General features: G+C 36.0%; 1 protein-coding gene across 4 annotated transcripts in view; it reads left to right on the top strand.

The window, feature by feature from the left end:
- The window catches only part of LOC135205546 (uncharacterized), a 161,021-nt gene extending 145,538 nt beyond the window's left edge, over window positions 1–15,483 (top strand). For all 4 annotated transcript variants that reach the window (XM_064236306.1, XM_064236308.1, XM_064236304.1 and 1 more), the window contains 6 exons: window positions 2,730–3,377; window positions 8,559–8,749; window positions 10,741–10,921; window positions 13,442–13,696; window positions 14,255–14,319; window positions 14,469–15,483. In XM_064236306.1, the coding sequence (XP_064092376.1) occupies window positions 2,730–3,377; window positions 8,559–8,749; window positions 10,741–10,921; window positions 13,442–13,696; window positions 14,255–14,319; window positions 14,469–14,519 (1,391 nt within the window). In that variant the 3' untranslated portion in view covers window positions 14,520–15,483. The remainder of the gene's footprint in view (window positions 1–2,729; window positions 3,378–8,558; window positions 8,750–10,740; window positions 10,922–13,441; window positions 13,697–14,254; window positions 14,320–14,468) is intronic.
- Window positions 15,484–16,998: the final 1,515 nt, after the last annotated feature.

Raw genomic sequence — 16,998 nt, 5'->3', positions numbered from 1 at the left:
TGTGTGTGTGTGTGTGTGTGTGTGTGTTAGTACATTTACGAGCCCACATACATACATACATACATCCATACATATAGTATATGTATATATATATATATATATAACATATATATATATATATAATATATATATATTACAGTATATATACTATATATAAAAGCTGGCGCATTTACGAACCGCATACATTTAGTAGGATTTCCCTCTTGAAATAATAGAAATGAGTCATCAACAAGCCATTAATTACTGAATTCCCTAACTGCAATCCCCATGATTAAAAAGCTTCCAGAGAGTTAATGCAGGTTCCAGGTGCGCCCTCGTTTCCAGGCCGTTCTTTGTTCACAGAATTTTTTACTACTAGACAATACTCATTTGTTTGATATATCAATCAAGCGCATGAACAATTTATATTTACATTTTCATTCTTATTTCTTGTAGCTATTTTGCACTGATATAAAAGGTCTAGAATTTCTTTTGGATAATGCATTTAATGGGGAAATAGACGGTATCCCGAACTGTAAGGAGAAGCATTACAAATTCTTATAATTTTTGGGATATGAAGGGCCGAAACAGGACAAAGGTCCCTTATGTTCTTTAACCTCCTCCTCAAGGTCTCCCACGATTCTCATTCCTCCTCCTCCTCCTCCTCCTCCTCCTCTTGAACCTTGTAGGAAGGTAGTGCCGTCAGTGCACCTCACAGGATTCACTGTAGGCGCTACTAAATGTTCTTTACAGCGTCCCTTCGGCCCCTAGCTATTCCTATTACTGTACCTCCATTCATATTAGCTTTCTTCCAGCTTGCTATCCACCATCTCCTAACAATTATTTCACAGTGCAACTGCGAGGTTATCCTCCCTTACATCTTTCAGACCTTCCTACCCTCAATTTCCTTTCCAGCGTTAAATGACCACATAGGCCCCAGAACTTGGGCCTTTGGCCTACACCGTATATTCCAGTTCCACCTCTTGAAGACGCCGTCTTCCATTTTGGCAACGTTACCCTGGAAGCTGTGATGCAGTTTGACAGACAAGTTTCATTTGGTTAATGGTCGTCTGGCTTTCATAGCTGAGAAGTGATCATCGGTATAAAGAGTCCTATTTGAAAAGGAAAGATAACGAATAACCAATGTTTATTCAGAAGGAAAGTAAAAGAGTGGGAGAGGAGCGTGAGGAGATAGAGTTACTGTTACTTGATCCTATTTTGAAAATACAGGTATACATTCTTATTTGTAAATGATGACATGTTTCCCGTCATTTTTGTGAAACCTGAAGATGGATTGAAAAATGAGAAAGAAACGCAGAGAACCTAATATATTCTGTATCTAACAGAATATTTATAGAACAGACATGTCCATTTCAGATTTTTTAACCTTGGGGAGAAGAAACGAATAGGATACTGGAGAAATGGTCTTTCAAAAAGATATACTGTACAGCTGCTTTAATATTTTGCATATTATATATATAGTATATATTAAATATGTATATATATATATGTCTATTTATTTTATAAGATATATATATATATATATATATTATAAATAGATAAATATTATATATTATATATATATATAGGATAATATATATATATATATATTATATATATATATATATATATATATTGTATACAAGTTACAGCCACAAGAAAAAGTGAAACAATTGAGATGTTGAGTACTTTCGTCTTATTAGCAAGAAAGTATTAGCATCTCATTTGTTTCACTTCCTTCATGGCTGTAACTTTGTTTGTATAACAATATCACGTTTTTACCTTTTCGTGATTTAAAATCAAACATATATATATATATATATATATATATATATATATATATATATATATATATGTGTGTGTGTGTGTGTGTGTGTGTGTGTGTGTGTGTGTGTGTGTAATAGCATCACGATTCGTCTCAATGTATTAATTAAGTAACGTTAAGTCTGTTTTAGTACTTGGATAAATAAGTGATGAAGGATACCATAGACAGTCGGCACAAACTCTTCACTATTAACGGAAGCAGCATTTGTTTTCTAGTAAATAAATATCTCTTATTTAGGCAAAACATAATCAATATTATTTTCTTGTTTAATATTGATCAAATGTGGAAAAAGTAAAATAATCCACCTGAATAAGGATTTCAATGTTCACCTGCATTGTGCGCGTTTGTAGACCATCCAAAAGTCATTTCGTTTCTTTCTCCTCGTCATGCTCCTGTTGTTCATATTTTCAAGTTGTGTTAACTTTCGAAAAGTAAATGAATGGTAAAAGCATCAATATTTATATTAAGCTACAAATGTCCTTCAAGATCCAATTCGCTCTACGTCGGAATTAATATATTTTCATATATGTTAACCGAAAGGAAATTTTTTAGTTGATAATGATTTCGTACTCTCGTGGATTCGAGCCAGCTCTCTTGTTGGCCTGGTCGGTAACCTCACTGAAGTCTGATTTCTCCTTCGAATCCACAAGAGGACAAAACTATTATCAGTTAAGAAATTCCCCTTCGGTTAACATACATGAAAATATATTAATTCCGAGGTAGAGCGAATCGTATATTAAAGGAACATTTATAGTTTAATGAATTTACTGTATTAATCACGGTGAAGTGACAAATATTCTGTGTATACTTCACTTAACATGTCCACAATTTGATGAAATATAAAACAAAGCATGTAAATAAAGTTACATTTGGCTATTTATTATATATTATATGCCCTAGTTTGTCTTTTCTTCCTCCTGTATAGATCTGCCTTACTGCTCTGGTCCTGCGCATCGAACTCTCGTAGTGACAGCTAACACTACAGTCAGTCTGACTTGCCAAGTGGAAGCTCAGCCTCAAGATGTCACCTTTACTTGGAAGATAGGTATTCCATCCCTTCCCCACAGACACAGCCAGAGCGCGAGAGGTCATCAAGCCAACTATGGACTCTTTTTCGACCCCGAGTCCAGCCACCCTTTCCCTCACAATTTTGATTCCGACACTAGAGAGACTTCCACAGACCTCCATGAGGACGGCACTTCCAACCTTCTCTTTCCCAAACGCTACGGCGAGATGCATTCCAAAGGTCTTCCCTTCGTTCCCAGTGGCCCTCGGCTCCATCTCGGCGTCTCAGAATCTCGTAGCTCCTCGCTCCTGGAGAGTGAGAGTGCGGCTTCCAATAAGGTTGACTTGGCTTCCGGCGGGATGACCTGGGACACCCCTTGGACAGAGTCGGTCGATGGCACCCCCGAAAGAGGAGACTGGAAGAACGTGAAGCATCAGCGTGACCCAACAGAGCCTGGAAGGTCGACCGTTACCCTGACCCCTTCGACGTCAACTGTGGTTGGATGTTACGCCCGTAATAGCGTGGGTCATATTAAGGTTCCGTGCACCTACACACTCACAGTAGTGGGTGAGTAAACAATTGAAAATGTTCTCTTTCCTTATTTTTTTTATTTCTCTGCTTCTTTCAGTCTGATGATCATTACTGTAATTAAAGACCAAATCATGGTATCATAATACGGCATAGGTCTTTATGATAATCATTGTATTACTTTAGTTCCTTGGGATACCTCTTTATACAGTTTTTGAGTTTCCAGCAGGTAAGTGATTTGTCTCATTTGTATTTAATAAATCCTAACCAGCTGATGAAATTGAAACCTACGCAATGCAAAACATAAATTGTATTTTCATATATTTTTTTCACTGTACTCTTAATGTGGTTTAAGTAATGCATTTTGCATTTGCAGACTTCGAGTATTCTTTCATTTTTATATTTCCGTCACCACCATTCTGTTCTGTAATGCTGATGCGGTTCATATAGTTATGAATATTAACCCGAGCTTTTTAAGATCATTCATTCAATACGAACACCACACGAAAAATGAGATTTTATTAAGTTCTATAGATTTATTCATAGCCTAAAAGTAAGATATAAATTCAATGACCGTGCATTAATACAAACAAATTTACGAAATCGGTAAGGACGGTATCCCTGTTTAATTTTTTCATATGGTATTTTGCATACACACACAAACTTATATATCAAAGGCAGTTTTTACTGTAAGAGAGTAACAGTTTTCATACCTCCCATCAATTCCAAATTGTAAACTTTTTCCCCGTCTGTCATCTTGCATTCTGTGTAAATTACCCTAAGACAGCGATCTATCTTTTCACCTACATTAACCTTACTGCTACATTAACCTCAGCGCCGTTTCTTCGTGTTAACATATTGTTTATCCTTACAAGTTTTTTACACTGCGCTTTATATATATATATATATATATATATAATATATATATTATATAAGCAGAGTAAAAAACTTTAACCATATATATATATATATATATATATATATATATATATATATATACTATATATAATATATATAATATATATATATATATATATATATATATATATATATATATATAGGCAGAGTAAAAAAACTTGAACTAATATATATATATATATATATATATATATATATATATATATATATATATATATATATATATATATACACGCACCCAAATATTCTTGCACGGTCGATTGTTGATAGCGCGTTTTTATGGAGGTGGAATGTAGATATTATGCATAAAGGATAGTACAGAAAATGAAGCTTCTAAGATGAATTGCTATTGTGCAATATGCAGAGTAAGAAGGCTTCAAAAGAATGTTTCAACACAAAGAGGTAGCTTTTAAGTTAATGTAAGTGAAAAGACAGATAATTTTATAAAGGTAATTTAGACATTTATGTATATATATATATATATATATAGTATATATATATATAGATATGTATGTGTATATATATATATATATATATATATATATATATATATATATATATATATATATATGTATATATATATTATATTTCTGACTCACATCGATACCAAACTCCGGTCTTTCAAATGAGAGGCCAGGTCAAAAAGGTTTTTCTTGGGCAGGCTACCATCTAACATACCAGTAAGTTTTATCGAACTTCCCGACCCAGTAAAGAGCCACTTGGTAATGTATTTCATTCAAATCACTACTTCATCCTGAATACGATGAAAATAATAAACATCTAAGCAAATGTTTCACAGAAATGAATTTTGACTCGCAGTGATACCAAACCCCATTTTTCGAAAGTGTCAGGGTGTTACTCGTTGACCTGCTCAAGTCATAACAGACCTTTGAACCTAAGTACTTTGTACCTGACATTTATTAGCCTTCGCTAACAAAATGTCCTTTTGTTAAATTTACCATTCTTCGAAATGTTGGCTGCAAATAATCTGGAAATACACATCACCTGTTCTATATCCTCATATTTATAATATATAGATATATAATATATATATATATATATATATAATATATATATATATATATATATATATATATTATAAATATGAGGATATAGAACAGGTGATGTGTATTTCCAGATTATTTGCAGCCAACATTTCGAAGAATGGTAAATTTAACAAAAGGACATTTGTTAGCGAAGGCTAATAAATGTCAGGTACAAAGTACTTAGGTTCAAAGGTCTGTTATGACTTGAGCAGGTCAACGAGTAACACCCTGACACTTTCGAAAGATGGGGTTTGGTATCACTGCGAGTCAAAAATTCATTTCTGTGAAACATTTGCTTAGATGTTTATTATTTTCATCGTATTCAGGATGAAGTAGTGATTTATATATATATATATATATATATATATATAATATATATATATATATATATATATATATATATATATATATATATATATGCTTATATGTCAGTAAATAGTGCATGACAATGAGGAGTACCGAGCGCTTTCGTGTTATTTCAACACATTTTCGAAAATGTGTTGAAATAACATGAAAGCGCTCGGTACTCCTCATTTCATTTTTCCTGTAGCCTTGGCTAAATATTATATATATACTATATATATATATTATATATATATATATATATATATATAATATATATAATATATAATACATACCACAGCCGTCATTGCTACATTCAGGCTCTACCTAATGAATTGCAGAATGCTCCACAAAATGAGCTGTTTCTTACGTCTACATAGAGAGTCAGCTCTGCCTTGAACGCATTCCTATTCGTCATGAATGGAAAGGTTCCTTTATTACAATACCTCTTTCACCCAGTATAGCCAGCATTTTGCGGATCTCTCTCCTCACTTCTAAAAACACTCATGATTTAATATTAATATGTCATGTTTTTTTCAACATGTTGTCCTCTGTTCTTTCTCCATGACCAAACCATCTCAAATTATTATGATCTACACTTATACCAATACCAGCCTTTTTACAATTTTTTCTTAGCTGTAAATTTGTCGTTTCTTCAGGTCATCTTAACAACCTCAACTTTTTTACTCGAAGGTTACGTTTAGCTTCCATGCTTCAGTTTTATAAAGGATTGTTGGCACAATAATCCATTCATACTTTCCGACCTCCTCTGCTGACACTGTTGAGTCTCTCCTCAATTGTGGCTCAATTTACAAGTAAAAGCTTTGAGTGAATTTTTTTTTTGGTTCTTTTTAATTCTAAGGAATAAAAATGGTAGGCTATTTTTCCAATCTATGAATGGAAAAACTGAATACACGTAATGAAATTCTATGAGGAAGTGCAAGAGCCAAAACAAAATGCAATAATTATTCTTCTGTTCCCATTACTTTTGTTCATTTTCTTCGCTGGGAAACACCCTTTGCACTATATTCGTTACGCCCGCTAATGAAGACAACTCACAAAGGAAAGAGAATGTTTTTTTTTTTTTTTTTTTTTTTATTTTGGCTTGGATGGAGTTGGAGTAGATGGGAACGAAAATAAAAGTAGTTTAGTGGTTTAATGTGGAAACGATAATGAAAAATTGCTGCAGTATCGAAGGGGTGCAGTAATCATGAACGTTAAGAAAATTTCAAATTTATTAATGTATTTACTTATTTATTTTTTCATTCATTCATTCATGTATCTACTTATTTTGAAAGATACATTACCAGGCTCCTTCTACTTAGCCTAATACTCTGAGGGAGCAATATCTTTGTCTAATGAACTGATCTAACGAGGTTCTCATATGGTCTCCATGATAATTTAAATAGCAGAGAAGACGGGACCCACCTATTTATAAATTTACCTACAAACTATCATGTGACTTTGAGTGCTGTGGCTTTGCGGATTTAACTAAATTATTTTCTAGTAAGAGTACAGTTTGCACCTTCCGAAAAACGAAGGTTGTTATAGAAACTGCGTCAGCTGGATGAATAATAATACGAGGAAACTTATTCCATTTACTTAACCAAATACAGTAATAGTTTTCCTTTATTTGTTGTAGACAGTAGTCATTTTTTTCAAAGAAGTCTTATTTGGAGCATCTGCAATGAACCTGATTTTGATTGTCTGAAACAGCGGCAGCACAATTCTGTTGCTAACTAGTTCAGACATCTAAATGTTTCGTTATACATGAACCATTTATACCCATACTGGCATCGACGAATGGCACGACATCAGCAAAATGCAGAAGGCAAGTGAAAACGGCAGCAACGCTATACATCTCAGAGTCTGAGATTATGTTAGAGAGAGAGAGGACTTCCTTTTTCTTGTGCTTAATTTTTGGTAGGGAATCCACTGTACTACAGCAACATAAAGAACACAAAAAGTCCAGATATGGCATCCAACCATTCAGAACCACTTTCCTTTCCTTAACTATCGGAATTTCACTCGTATCCTCACCATTGACAAAACCCTCAGGCCCAGGCACGTACATGAAAACTTTTGGCAAACACCTGTTCAGACCGGAGGCACAAACAGGCGAGATACAGTACTGTAAAATAGTGCTTTCCTAAAGGCCTGATCTGATAGTGGATATCTCGGAGGGGAAGTAGAAGTAAATACACTGTGAAATGACTTTTCTTTTCTATACGAAGATTTTAAAATTTATTTGTCGTTTGCTTCCTCTGTCCAGGAAGTTGTATCATTTGGATGTTTGCTATCTTTTATAATATGACTCCACCATGAGGACTGGTTTTTGCTGACCAGGCCAGGACTTCACTTTGTGAGACAAGGGGAATATAGCTGTATCCAAGACAAAAATTAATGCTAAAAAAAGTAGTCCATAAATTTATCATTGGAACCAGCTGAAAATTCCAGACAATAAACAGAATTTCTTATAAGAAAGGAACGATACGCACTAGGCTTTGTAACTAATATTCACTATTAGTAAATTCACTGATTTGTCTTATTAAGTGTTGCTGAAGGTTATTCTTGTCACTGCCATAAATGAATAGATCGCGATGATGCTCTGATACTATTGAATGGAACTTCCGGAGAAATTCAGTTCTTGTTGGTTGTGAAGGCTGCAACATCTACTGTTATTCCGTTCATTATTTTTCTTCAATATCAAATTACCTCAATGTGAAGTGAATCCAACATTCTTCTCATTCCATTTGCATATAAGCTCACAAGTATAGTAATGAAAGAGATTATTGTTTAAAAGTATCTGGTTTTTTTTTTTTACCATTAACAGAATGAAATTTTTACCAAGCCCTGGTGCTAATAATATTCTTTCCCTTCTTCCAAAACATCTTCTGTATGCATCTTGCAACAGAGCCGCCGAAAGCACTGCAGGACTGCAACATAACCCTGATAGGCATCACCAGAATGGAGGTGAGATGCGATGACCCGACCTATGCTCAAGATTCAGCGCGTGATGTCAATACCGTGTTGCAGGATGGTCAACATTCCCCCAGCATGAGCTTCGTTAGGTCGCCGGAATCCAGTTCCAAGGCCAATTTGGAGGTAAGGAGGATTTTGAACGCTGATGCTGATGCGAATTTATTCTATAGCCAAAGGTGAGCAGATGACATGCTGTAGAAAGACAGAAAATGAAAACATTTCTTCTTCGTAAAGTAGATTTTGTCTCGCGCCATCTCCTTTATTCTCTCCCAATATCCGAACTCGGTGTATTTTAATATATCTGCGTTTCCAAGCGAAGGAGAAAGTGTTCAAGGTTGATAATGGCTCCTCAGCATTGAAGACTTTCTTCCTCACATATTTATCTTTCATTTCCAATTATGCCGCCTCAGTACCCATATTATAGAGGTGGATCAACAATTTTCTTCTGTATTCTATGATTTATTCCACTTTGCACGTTTGCGTTTTTCCCAATTTTTGCATTGGCCTCAATGACTCTCCTCCCATGGTTCACCTCTTCGTCTCTCATTTTGTTTCCGTCCACGCATTTAACTGAAAATACTTTTATGAGCAAATCATTTGCATTCTTCTTCACATCTTCCTTGCTTCCAAATGATATTATTAAGTCATTATTGCTAAAACCAACTTTTAAATGCTTCGTCATGCAAACACTCATAATTTTACTCTTCTCTGTACGTTATCTTTATCTTTGCCAGGTAAGAAAAGCTCCACGCCATCCATATGTAGAAAATGTTAAGCAGAAAGACATACTGATAGTCCACGCCATTACCCAAGACCTATACATGAAAGCTGTCCTTTTCCCCACTACATATTACTGCAAACAGAAATTTAAAGCCCCTGATATATTATCTTTATATTATCTTTAACCTTACATCCTGACCACTCAACAGTACTCTTCTAGCTCTGTTGTGAAACTGCCAAGTGCCCTTTTATTACTAAATTCTCATTCACCTGCTTCCTAGCAAACATCTGACTTGCTTACAAATTTTCCATGTCAAAATCTACGGTGTCATTCCCTTTAAGACTTATGTCGTCCGTCTGTCTCACTCAAAATTCATACACTCGTTTTCATTGATAGTAAGTAGCCTTTTGCGTTCGTAAGTCGTTCACTCCTTCGTCACTTTTAATACTAAGGGCCAAACTTTCTATCCCATCAATCCTTAGGAACCTAACCTTTCCCCCAAGTAAACGTACTGTACCCATACACCCACACAAACTCTTTTACTTTCGATGACATGCAGTAAAGAGACTCCTTGTTATAGCGCCCATCATACTTATTTCCATTTTACTGTCTTCTTTGCGTCTTGAGAATATTACTTCGATCAAAAAGTATTTTTTTTCATGTCTCTTAAATCAACTGTCTTCTGTAACTTTCTGGTAGTCTCTCCGTCGGCTCAGATTTGGATCCTTTCGACCAGCATCTCTCCCCTTACCTCTTCTGATTCCAAGTCCACTTAACCTTTGGCTTTGACTCCGTTCCACAGTTAAACAATTTATATATTTTCTTTAAATCCTTAATCAATTTTCTCCAAAACCTTGAGACATCTCTCACCTTTTTCCCTCTCAATACCTCCCAAACTCCTCTATTCCTGCTAATGTTATTGTTTTCCTTGTTTATCAGGTTCACAATAATATTCAATGGTGAATTATGTTTTATTTTATCAAACCGTTACAAGAGCTTTCGAACCCTGTCCTGGGTCCATCTTCAGTCTAACTAAAATAATTAATACAAAAAGTAAATATGGGCGACCTCGACGTTGCATTTCTTTAACGGAAAGGCGACAAGCAGGACGGTCAACTATCCCACTAGGTGATTGCCTCCCCTCTCTATATTTCGGATGGCCATCCTTCTTGATCTCCTCACTTGTTGTTTTCCTTCATAGCTAGAGCACGACACTGAAGATTTAAGGAAAGAAAGAAAGAAGGCCATTTCTCCCATGCGGTACTACGCGACTTTTTTCAGCGTCCTCTATGTTGACCTATAATATTCTACGTAATATCACGTTCCCGTTATCTATGCACGCAAATACGGCGTGACACCCTTACTGAGATCAATTCTTTTCCTTTTTTTTTAGGTTTGGTCAGGAGACACCTTGGTGGCGAACGTAAGCGAAAGACGACCTGTTTTCAGCGTACGAGGTCTGCCTCCTGACGCGCACTTACGCCTTGTTTTGTACACTGCCTCCCCGCATTCTCGCTCAAAGCCTCTCTACATGTTCGCAAAAACCCAGCCTCGAAAACATGTACACTTATCAGGTATGATGCAGGTTACTAAGGCACTTCTGAATTACTGGTAGCAGTGACGAGACAAAAAATTAAAACATCTGAACTATTGACTATACGCTGTTTTTTTTTCCATCTGTCCATCCTTCTGCAGTGTTTGCGTATGGTAACACTGCGTCCCGGGCTTTAGATAGTTACACTATGTGTAAGTTTTAGGTAAATAAAATGATATCTGGTTGTACATTTGCAACTGAAAAGTGTTTTAATAATTTATTGTATGCGAATTACACCATTAATATTCGAAATAGGATATTATTATAATTGTTGAATGTAAGATGAACGTAACTATCTAAAGCCCGGAACGCAGTGTTACCATACGCAAACACCACAGGCGGGTGGACAGATGGAAAAAAAACCGAGTATAGTTTTATAAGTCTTAATCTTAAAAGGAAAAAAAAATTAAATTAAAACATAGTCAAAATGCTTGCGGTACAGAATGGAGTGCAAAACAATGTTGAATTCGTACCTTGTCACTTAGAAAATATTAACCTGTTTCCTTTTGTGATCCCACCCCATTATTTGTGTCTGAAGGGGATCTCTGCAGAAGATTTATGCACAGAGACTCTTCGGGCTTTGGGCCATTTTTCAGCGAGCTTCCTTTTTGCCTTACTGGAGGTCAAGACTCCGAAAAGATGCAAATATCCCGTTACTTATCAAGATTATGTTAATATCTCTTCTTTAACCAGTTGTCTGCGCATTTCCCCCATAAAATTACGATTATTATGTTATGGTATCAATATTGTTATTCATTATGTGTTTATACTATATAGGAATTGCATTTTATTTTTTATATTAATACGCTTAGAAGGCTCTCTTTATATCAACCTCTGTACCATATTTAAGAGTTCAGCTTTTTTCTGTTATCTTCTACAATCAGTTTACTTTGTTTAACCCTTCCCTGTAATTATCTGGAATTCTCTCCATCTAATCTTTAACTAATTGTCCGTGTATCTCCCTTAGAAAATAACAATTAGAATGTTATGATATCAATATTATTGTTATTCGTTATATATTATAGCAACTACATTTAATATTTTTTTCATTTAACAAATTTACAAACCTCTATTTATATCAACCAAAGTACCAGTCGGATGAAATCATAAGTAAAAGAATGACCTGTTTCCTGGTATTTAAAAAATACCATGTGATATAAAACATTTTCCCCTGAGAGATACTTTTTTCTGTTAGTTTGGAAGGAGGCTTTCCAGAATGTAGTCCTATTTCCCCCCTTCGGCCATAAGTCTCCCTTAAAGTGAGCTGTTAAGTGGACGCTACATCGCCCAGCTTCACTGATCTGGGACCAAAATTGTAAATATGTTACTTCTACTGGAAATATACGTAGTATACGCTAACACATACATACTTACATAAATATTTGGTTATACATACATGTGTGTCTGGATTAGTATATTTTGCTTTTAAGCATCCGTAGGGTAAGTTCAGTGTTTTATTTTTACAAACAGCTTACTTTATTTGATATCCGTGTAATTATCTGGAACCCCTCATCAGGTAAATAATAAGATCCCACAACGTATATTCGATTTCTGTGTTTCGGGCCGAAACTCCTTCGTCGTGCACTTAAAATTATTGCCTCTTGGATTCTTCCGCATTCTCGTGTATCCAGTTTTTGTTGCTTCAAACAAGCTATAAATATTTTCTTTCCATCTACTAAAACATACATTCTTATGATCGTTTATTTATTGGCTTCGACTCATATTTTCGTACAGCACATCTGTTGTTGAACCATCTCTATTAAGTGTTACGCTTCCTTTCATCTTAGGGAGCATCGTATAGTATCTCATAAACATGACGTATCTGTTATAAAATGACAGTTAATTTCCATTTCCATTATTAGAAAAGTGTTAATCTCTTTATCATTAGTTTTACTGGAGATTTATTGTGTTGCTAATTAATAATTACCCATTATTATTTTTCAATTGTAAATACTATTTTTTTCGGTCGTATTTCGCAAATGGGACAAGATTTTCCTCATCTTCATTCCAGTCTTAACGTATTTGATGTCCTCCGTGCTTCTTAGCAGACATGACTTTTTGAGGGACGTTCATGGGGCCCGATAATGGCGAGCAACGCCATACCTTATTTGTTTATATATTATGTAATCACTTCCTGTGCTTAGCTTCATGAAGGTATCGAATGATCTAAGTATCTTATATAAATTAATTTGCATATTAGACCAAATATGTATAGGGGATTTTATATAAGAACGCGAGGTTAGTTCTTGTATCTTAGCGTTAGGCGAATACCAGCGAGATTTAAAGGTAAACACAAATTGATTTCGTGTTTTGTAATTTAATTCCAGTGCTTAAAATTCCTATCTTTGTTGCCTTCTTAAAGAAAATTATGTGCTGTGGACCAGTTTGAGCTATAGGAGATTATAATTTCACCACAGTACCTGTAATCCGGTGTATAAGTGACGTCTCACATTCCACTGACTTGAACGAGTTCTCTCTGCCCTTCCCTCTTCCTGTGCAGCTGCTCCTGCACCACAGTCTCCAACGCAGCCTCCCATAGCCGAGCCCGGTTTGGGAGTAGGGACCAATCTCCTTGATGGAGTCAACTGGAGACTGGGTGGCATCATGGGCGGTGTTGTCGTCATGGTGGTGGCCTTAGTGGTGGGAATCGTCATGTGGGCTTGGGAAAAGTTTGCCTCAGCGTCCGATCGCGCTCAAGTGCCTCCGCGCCAGCTTCAGCACTACCCTGGGATTACTCTCGATACCTTGGCTTCCGGTAAGTGTACGATTTTGATACTGGAAAGAAATAGTATCAGACTATGGATTCCATTCCTGGTTAGCAGTTTTCGTCTTTCTCTAAGAGACGAGTTTCTTTGCTCGATTCAATTATCAAATTCATTGTGACACAGTATGTAATCCACTACAACCCTTGTTATTTAGTCTTAATTTACCCTTTCGTTAAAATGCCTTGACTATAATCTTAATTTTCACACGTTTCACAAAAAAATAACATGAAATTTATAGGCAAATTGCTTCCTATCTACGTATGTAGATATAGATATCAGAGATACTCAGCAACCTTATTCTCAGACAAGTTTCTTAGTTCATACAAAAAGTTGGCTTGTTAGAGACTGTAGATTTTGCATTTGTTGAAAAATTGTCTTATCATAAATGGTTAGTCAAAAGAGCAGTGATCTCTTGATTTGCATTATTTCTCAGCAAAGAACACAAATAAATTTCTTTCCCTAATCAGTACTGACAAAGTAAGATTTTGTGTGCAATGTCGAGATTGTGTTTAATTAATGAATAATGCCCGTTCCTGTTCTTGTTGCAGAGGGCTCGCTTAGTGACGAAACAAGCGTCGTGGGAGGAGCGCCACCTGTTGAACCACCTGAGCAGGTAAGGTCATTGCGTATTCCCTTTTGCATATTCTCTTTAGTGACACGAAATCCAAGTGACTGAATATGTTCCAGAACTGGAACTTCTTAGAAAAAGATTGTTAGAGGGCTTTGAAATAGTACATTTTCATTCCTTCCTTTTCCGACCAGGCAAAAGTAATCGGTGAGGAACACCAAGGAGTCCTGACTTACAGCCTCTAGACTTTGGCCTCTTAATGGTAAACGCGGGGACGCAGCGCGTGATGGTCTGTTTCCTCGAGATCTGGGGAATGACGAAAGCATCCTTGAGGCCGTTCCTCGTGAAGACATATCTGAATCATTTCCTACACCCATTTTACTATTCACGTTTCCTCCGTTTACTTTTCGCTTATTCAGTATTTTCCTTTGTTGTTGTCTTCATTCATGATACGTAGGTATATTCTATTAAGCGTTATTCATTAGTGAGTAATTATTGACTGTCTTTGCAAGTCTTTACCCTCTAGAATTTGGTAGCTGTCATTTGAATTTTAATCTTTTCACTGAATTCACGCCTCTAGCCTACGAAAATGAAGAAATATGCACATTTTTTAGACATTTCCCATGATCTTTTTACGAGTTCATTTCCTCTCCTTTCAATCCGTTTCTTTCGATGGAATTGGAATCGTACAAAATAAGAAAAATAGTTTTCCTTTAGTTTGACCACGATCTCTTAATGAAATGATTTCCACTTGTCTGTCAAACGAGATGACCCATCCCTTGGGCAAAATCAGATTTTCAAAAGCCGTGTCCATATATTTTTAACACACTCCTTAGATAGTGATAATTATATTTTAAATTAGTGACAAAGTATTTGAAAATTCAAAGTACAGAGTTTACCGAGAGAGGATCTGAGGAAGCCGTTGGAGTTCCACGCAGGAGTTCTCCAGGCTGCTTCTATACGCTAAATTATTTGAGCTGCCGCCTTAAAAGTATTTACAGAAAGCACATTCCAGTTTTACTAAGCCAGATTAACGTTTTATTTATTTATTTATTGTTGTATCTATTTTTATTCTCAGTAAGGTTTTTTTACTCATTGTTCTTTCTCAGCGTTCATTTCTCTTATTACTTGATTTCCCTTGTAGACCTATACCCAGACAAACCCCGTGAATATGATTAATCGTGTTTGTATATTTGTAATAAACCCCACCATTACTGTCTTTTAAGTGATTTTTATTATCCTTCACAAGCGTAAAGAGTTTTGATGTATTATGTACACCACGTGTAAACCTAGTTCTGTATATAACCCTGGTCTTTTAAGATTACATCCTCGGTATTTTGACTTTGTAGAAAACCATTAACGAGGAAAATTTTACCCTGCTGCCCTTTCTCATTCTCATTAGAATGATATGATGTAAGTCTCTTCAGTTGCACAACTTTATCTATATAGTAAGCAGGCTCAGTTTTCTCCTTCCCCACATGGTATTTGGCAATAGTTTTGGCATTGGGTAACTAAAATAGTAGAACGCAGACTCTCCAGTATCTGCCTTTACCATGTTATTTCATGCAGTATTGAAATGCCACGCCGGTGCCCTACTTCGCTATACTGTGCGTTTTTCCTCACTGTCAGTTGAAGTATCTCTAAATATCTAAAGCTGTCCCTTCTACCTTTATCAGCAGTGCTCTTCTCTTTCATAGTTTCAAGCACAATTTCGTGTTCTTGACAGTATTTGCTTTCTGTGTTTTGTAAGCTGTTACCAACCGAATCCTTAGCCTTGCAAACTGTTCCTCGTCGGACTGGTTTTCGCGCTCGGCTACCAATCCAGTGGTCCTAAGTTCTATTCTCGGTTCGGCCAACGTGGAATCAGAGAATTTATTTCTGGTGATAGAAATTCATTTCTCGATATAATGAGGTTCGGATCCCACAATAAACTGTCGGTCCCGTTGCTAGGTGACCAATTGGTTCCTATCCACGTAAAAATATCTAATCCTTCGGGCCAGCCCAGGACCCACTGGCCCAGCCCTAGTAGAGCTGTTCATCAGCTCAGTGGTCTGGTAAAACTAAGATACACTTAAGCCTTGCAAACTGTTTCCAGATTTTTGTCTTTCAGTCTTCTGCACTCTGACAATTTGTAATATCTATATTCAGATTTAATGATTGATGTCCGATTTCACCTTGCGTACAGTCCGTCACTTTTGACTAATTGGTAAACTTCTTGTAATATCCACCTCTGTTTATTGGTTTGCTGTTACTAGCCATCCTTGCTCTTAATACTTTCCTAAGGACTGTTATCACACTCGATTTTCCTGAAGTTTTTAACATACATCCTTCCAGTTTTGCACTGACATTCCTCTTCCCTTTTGATAAAGGTGTTGGCAGCCATTCGGGCTCTGGTTAATCTGTCCTCCTCAGTATTTGCTTTCCCTTTCCCAAGTCCGCCTTTATTCTAAAATTTTAATCTTTATCATTTCTAGTTTTTCTCTAGTCATATACGTTTCCTCATCTGTGCATCACAGTTATTGAATAACACCCGCTACTTGGCAGCTTTGTTCATCTGGTGGTTATCACTTATATTCCATTCCTTTAATAGTACCTTCGCTGTTCGTCGTTTACTGGAACCCTGTTAAAGTTCAACCATCTTTTCCTTAACCATTTTACTCAATGATTTCAAAGGCTCGTTGTTGACACACAGGGCCTTAACTAAACTCTAAATGCATTGTACAG

The sequence above is a fragment of the Macrobrachium nipponense genome, chromosome 24 (assembly GCF_015104395.2).
Source record: "Macrobrachium nipponense isolate FS-2020 chromosome 24, ASM1510439v2, whole genome shotgun sequence".
NCBI lineage: Eukaryota > Metazoa > Arthropoda > Malacostraca > Decapoda > Palaemonidae > Macrobrachium > Macrobrachium nipponense.
Note: the sequence above shows the minus strand (reverse complement) of the source record. Positions and strands in the feature narration are given on the sequence as shown.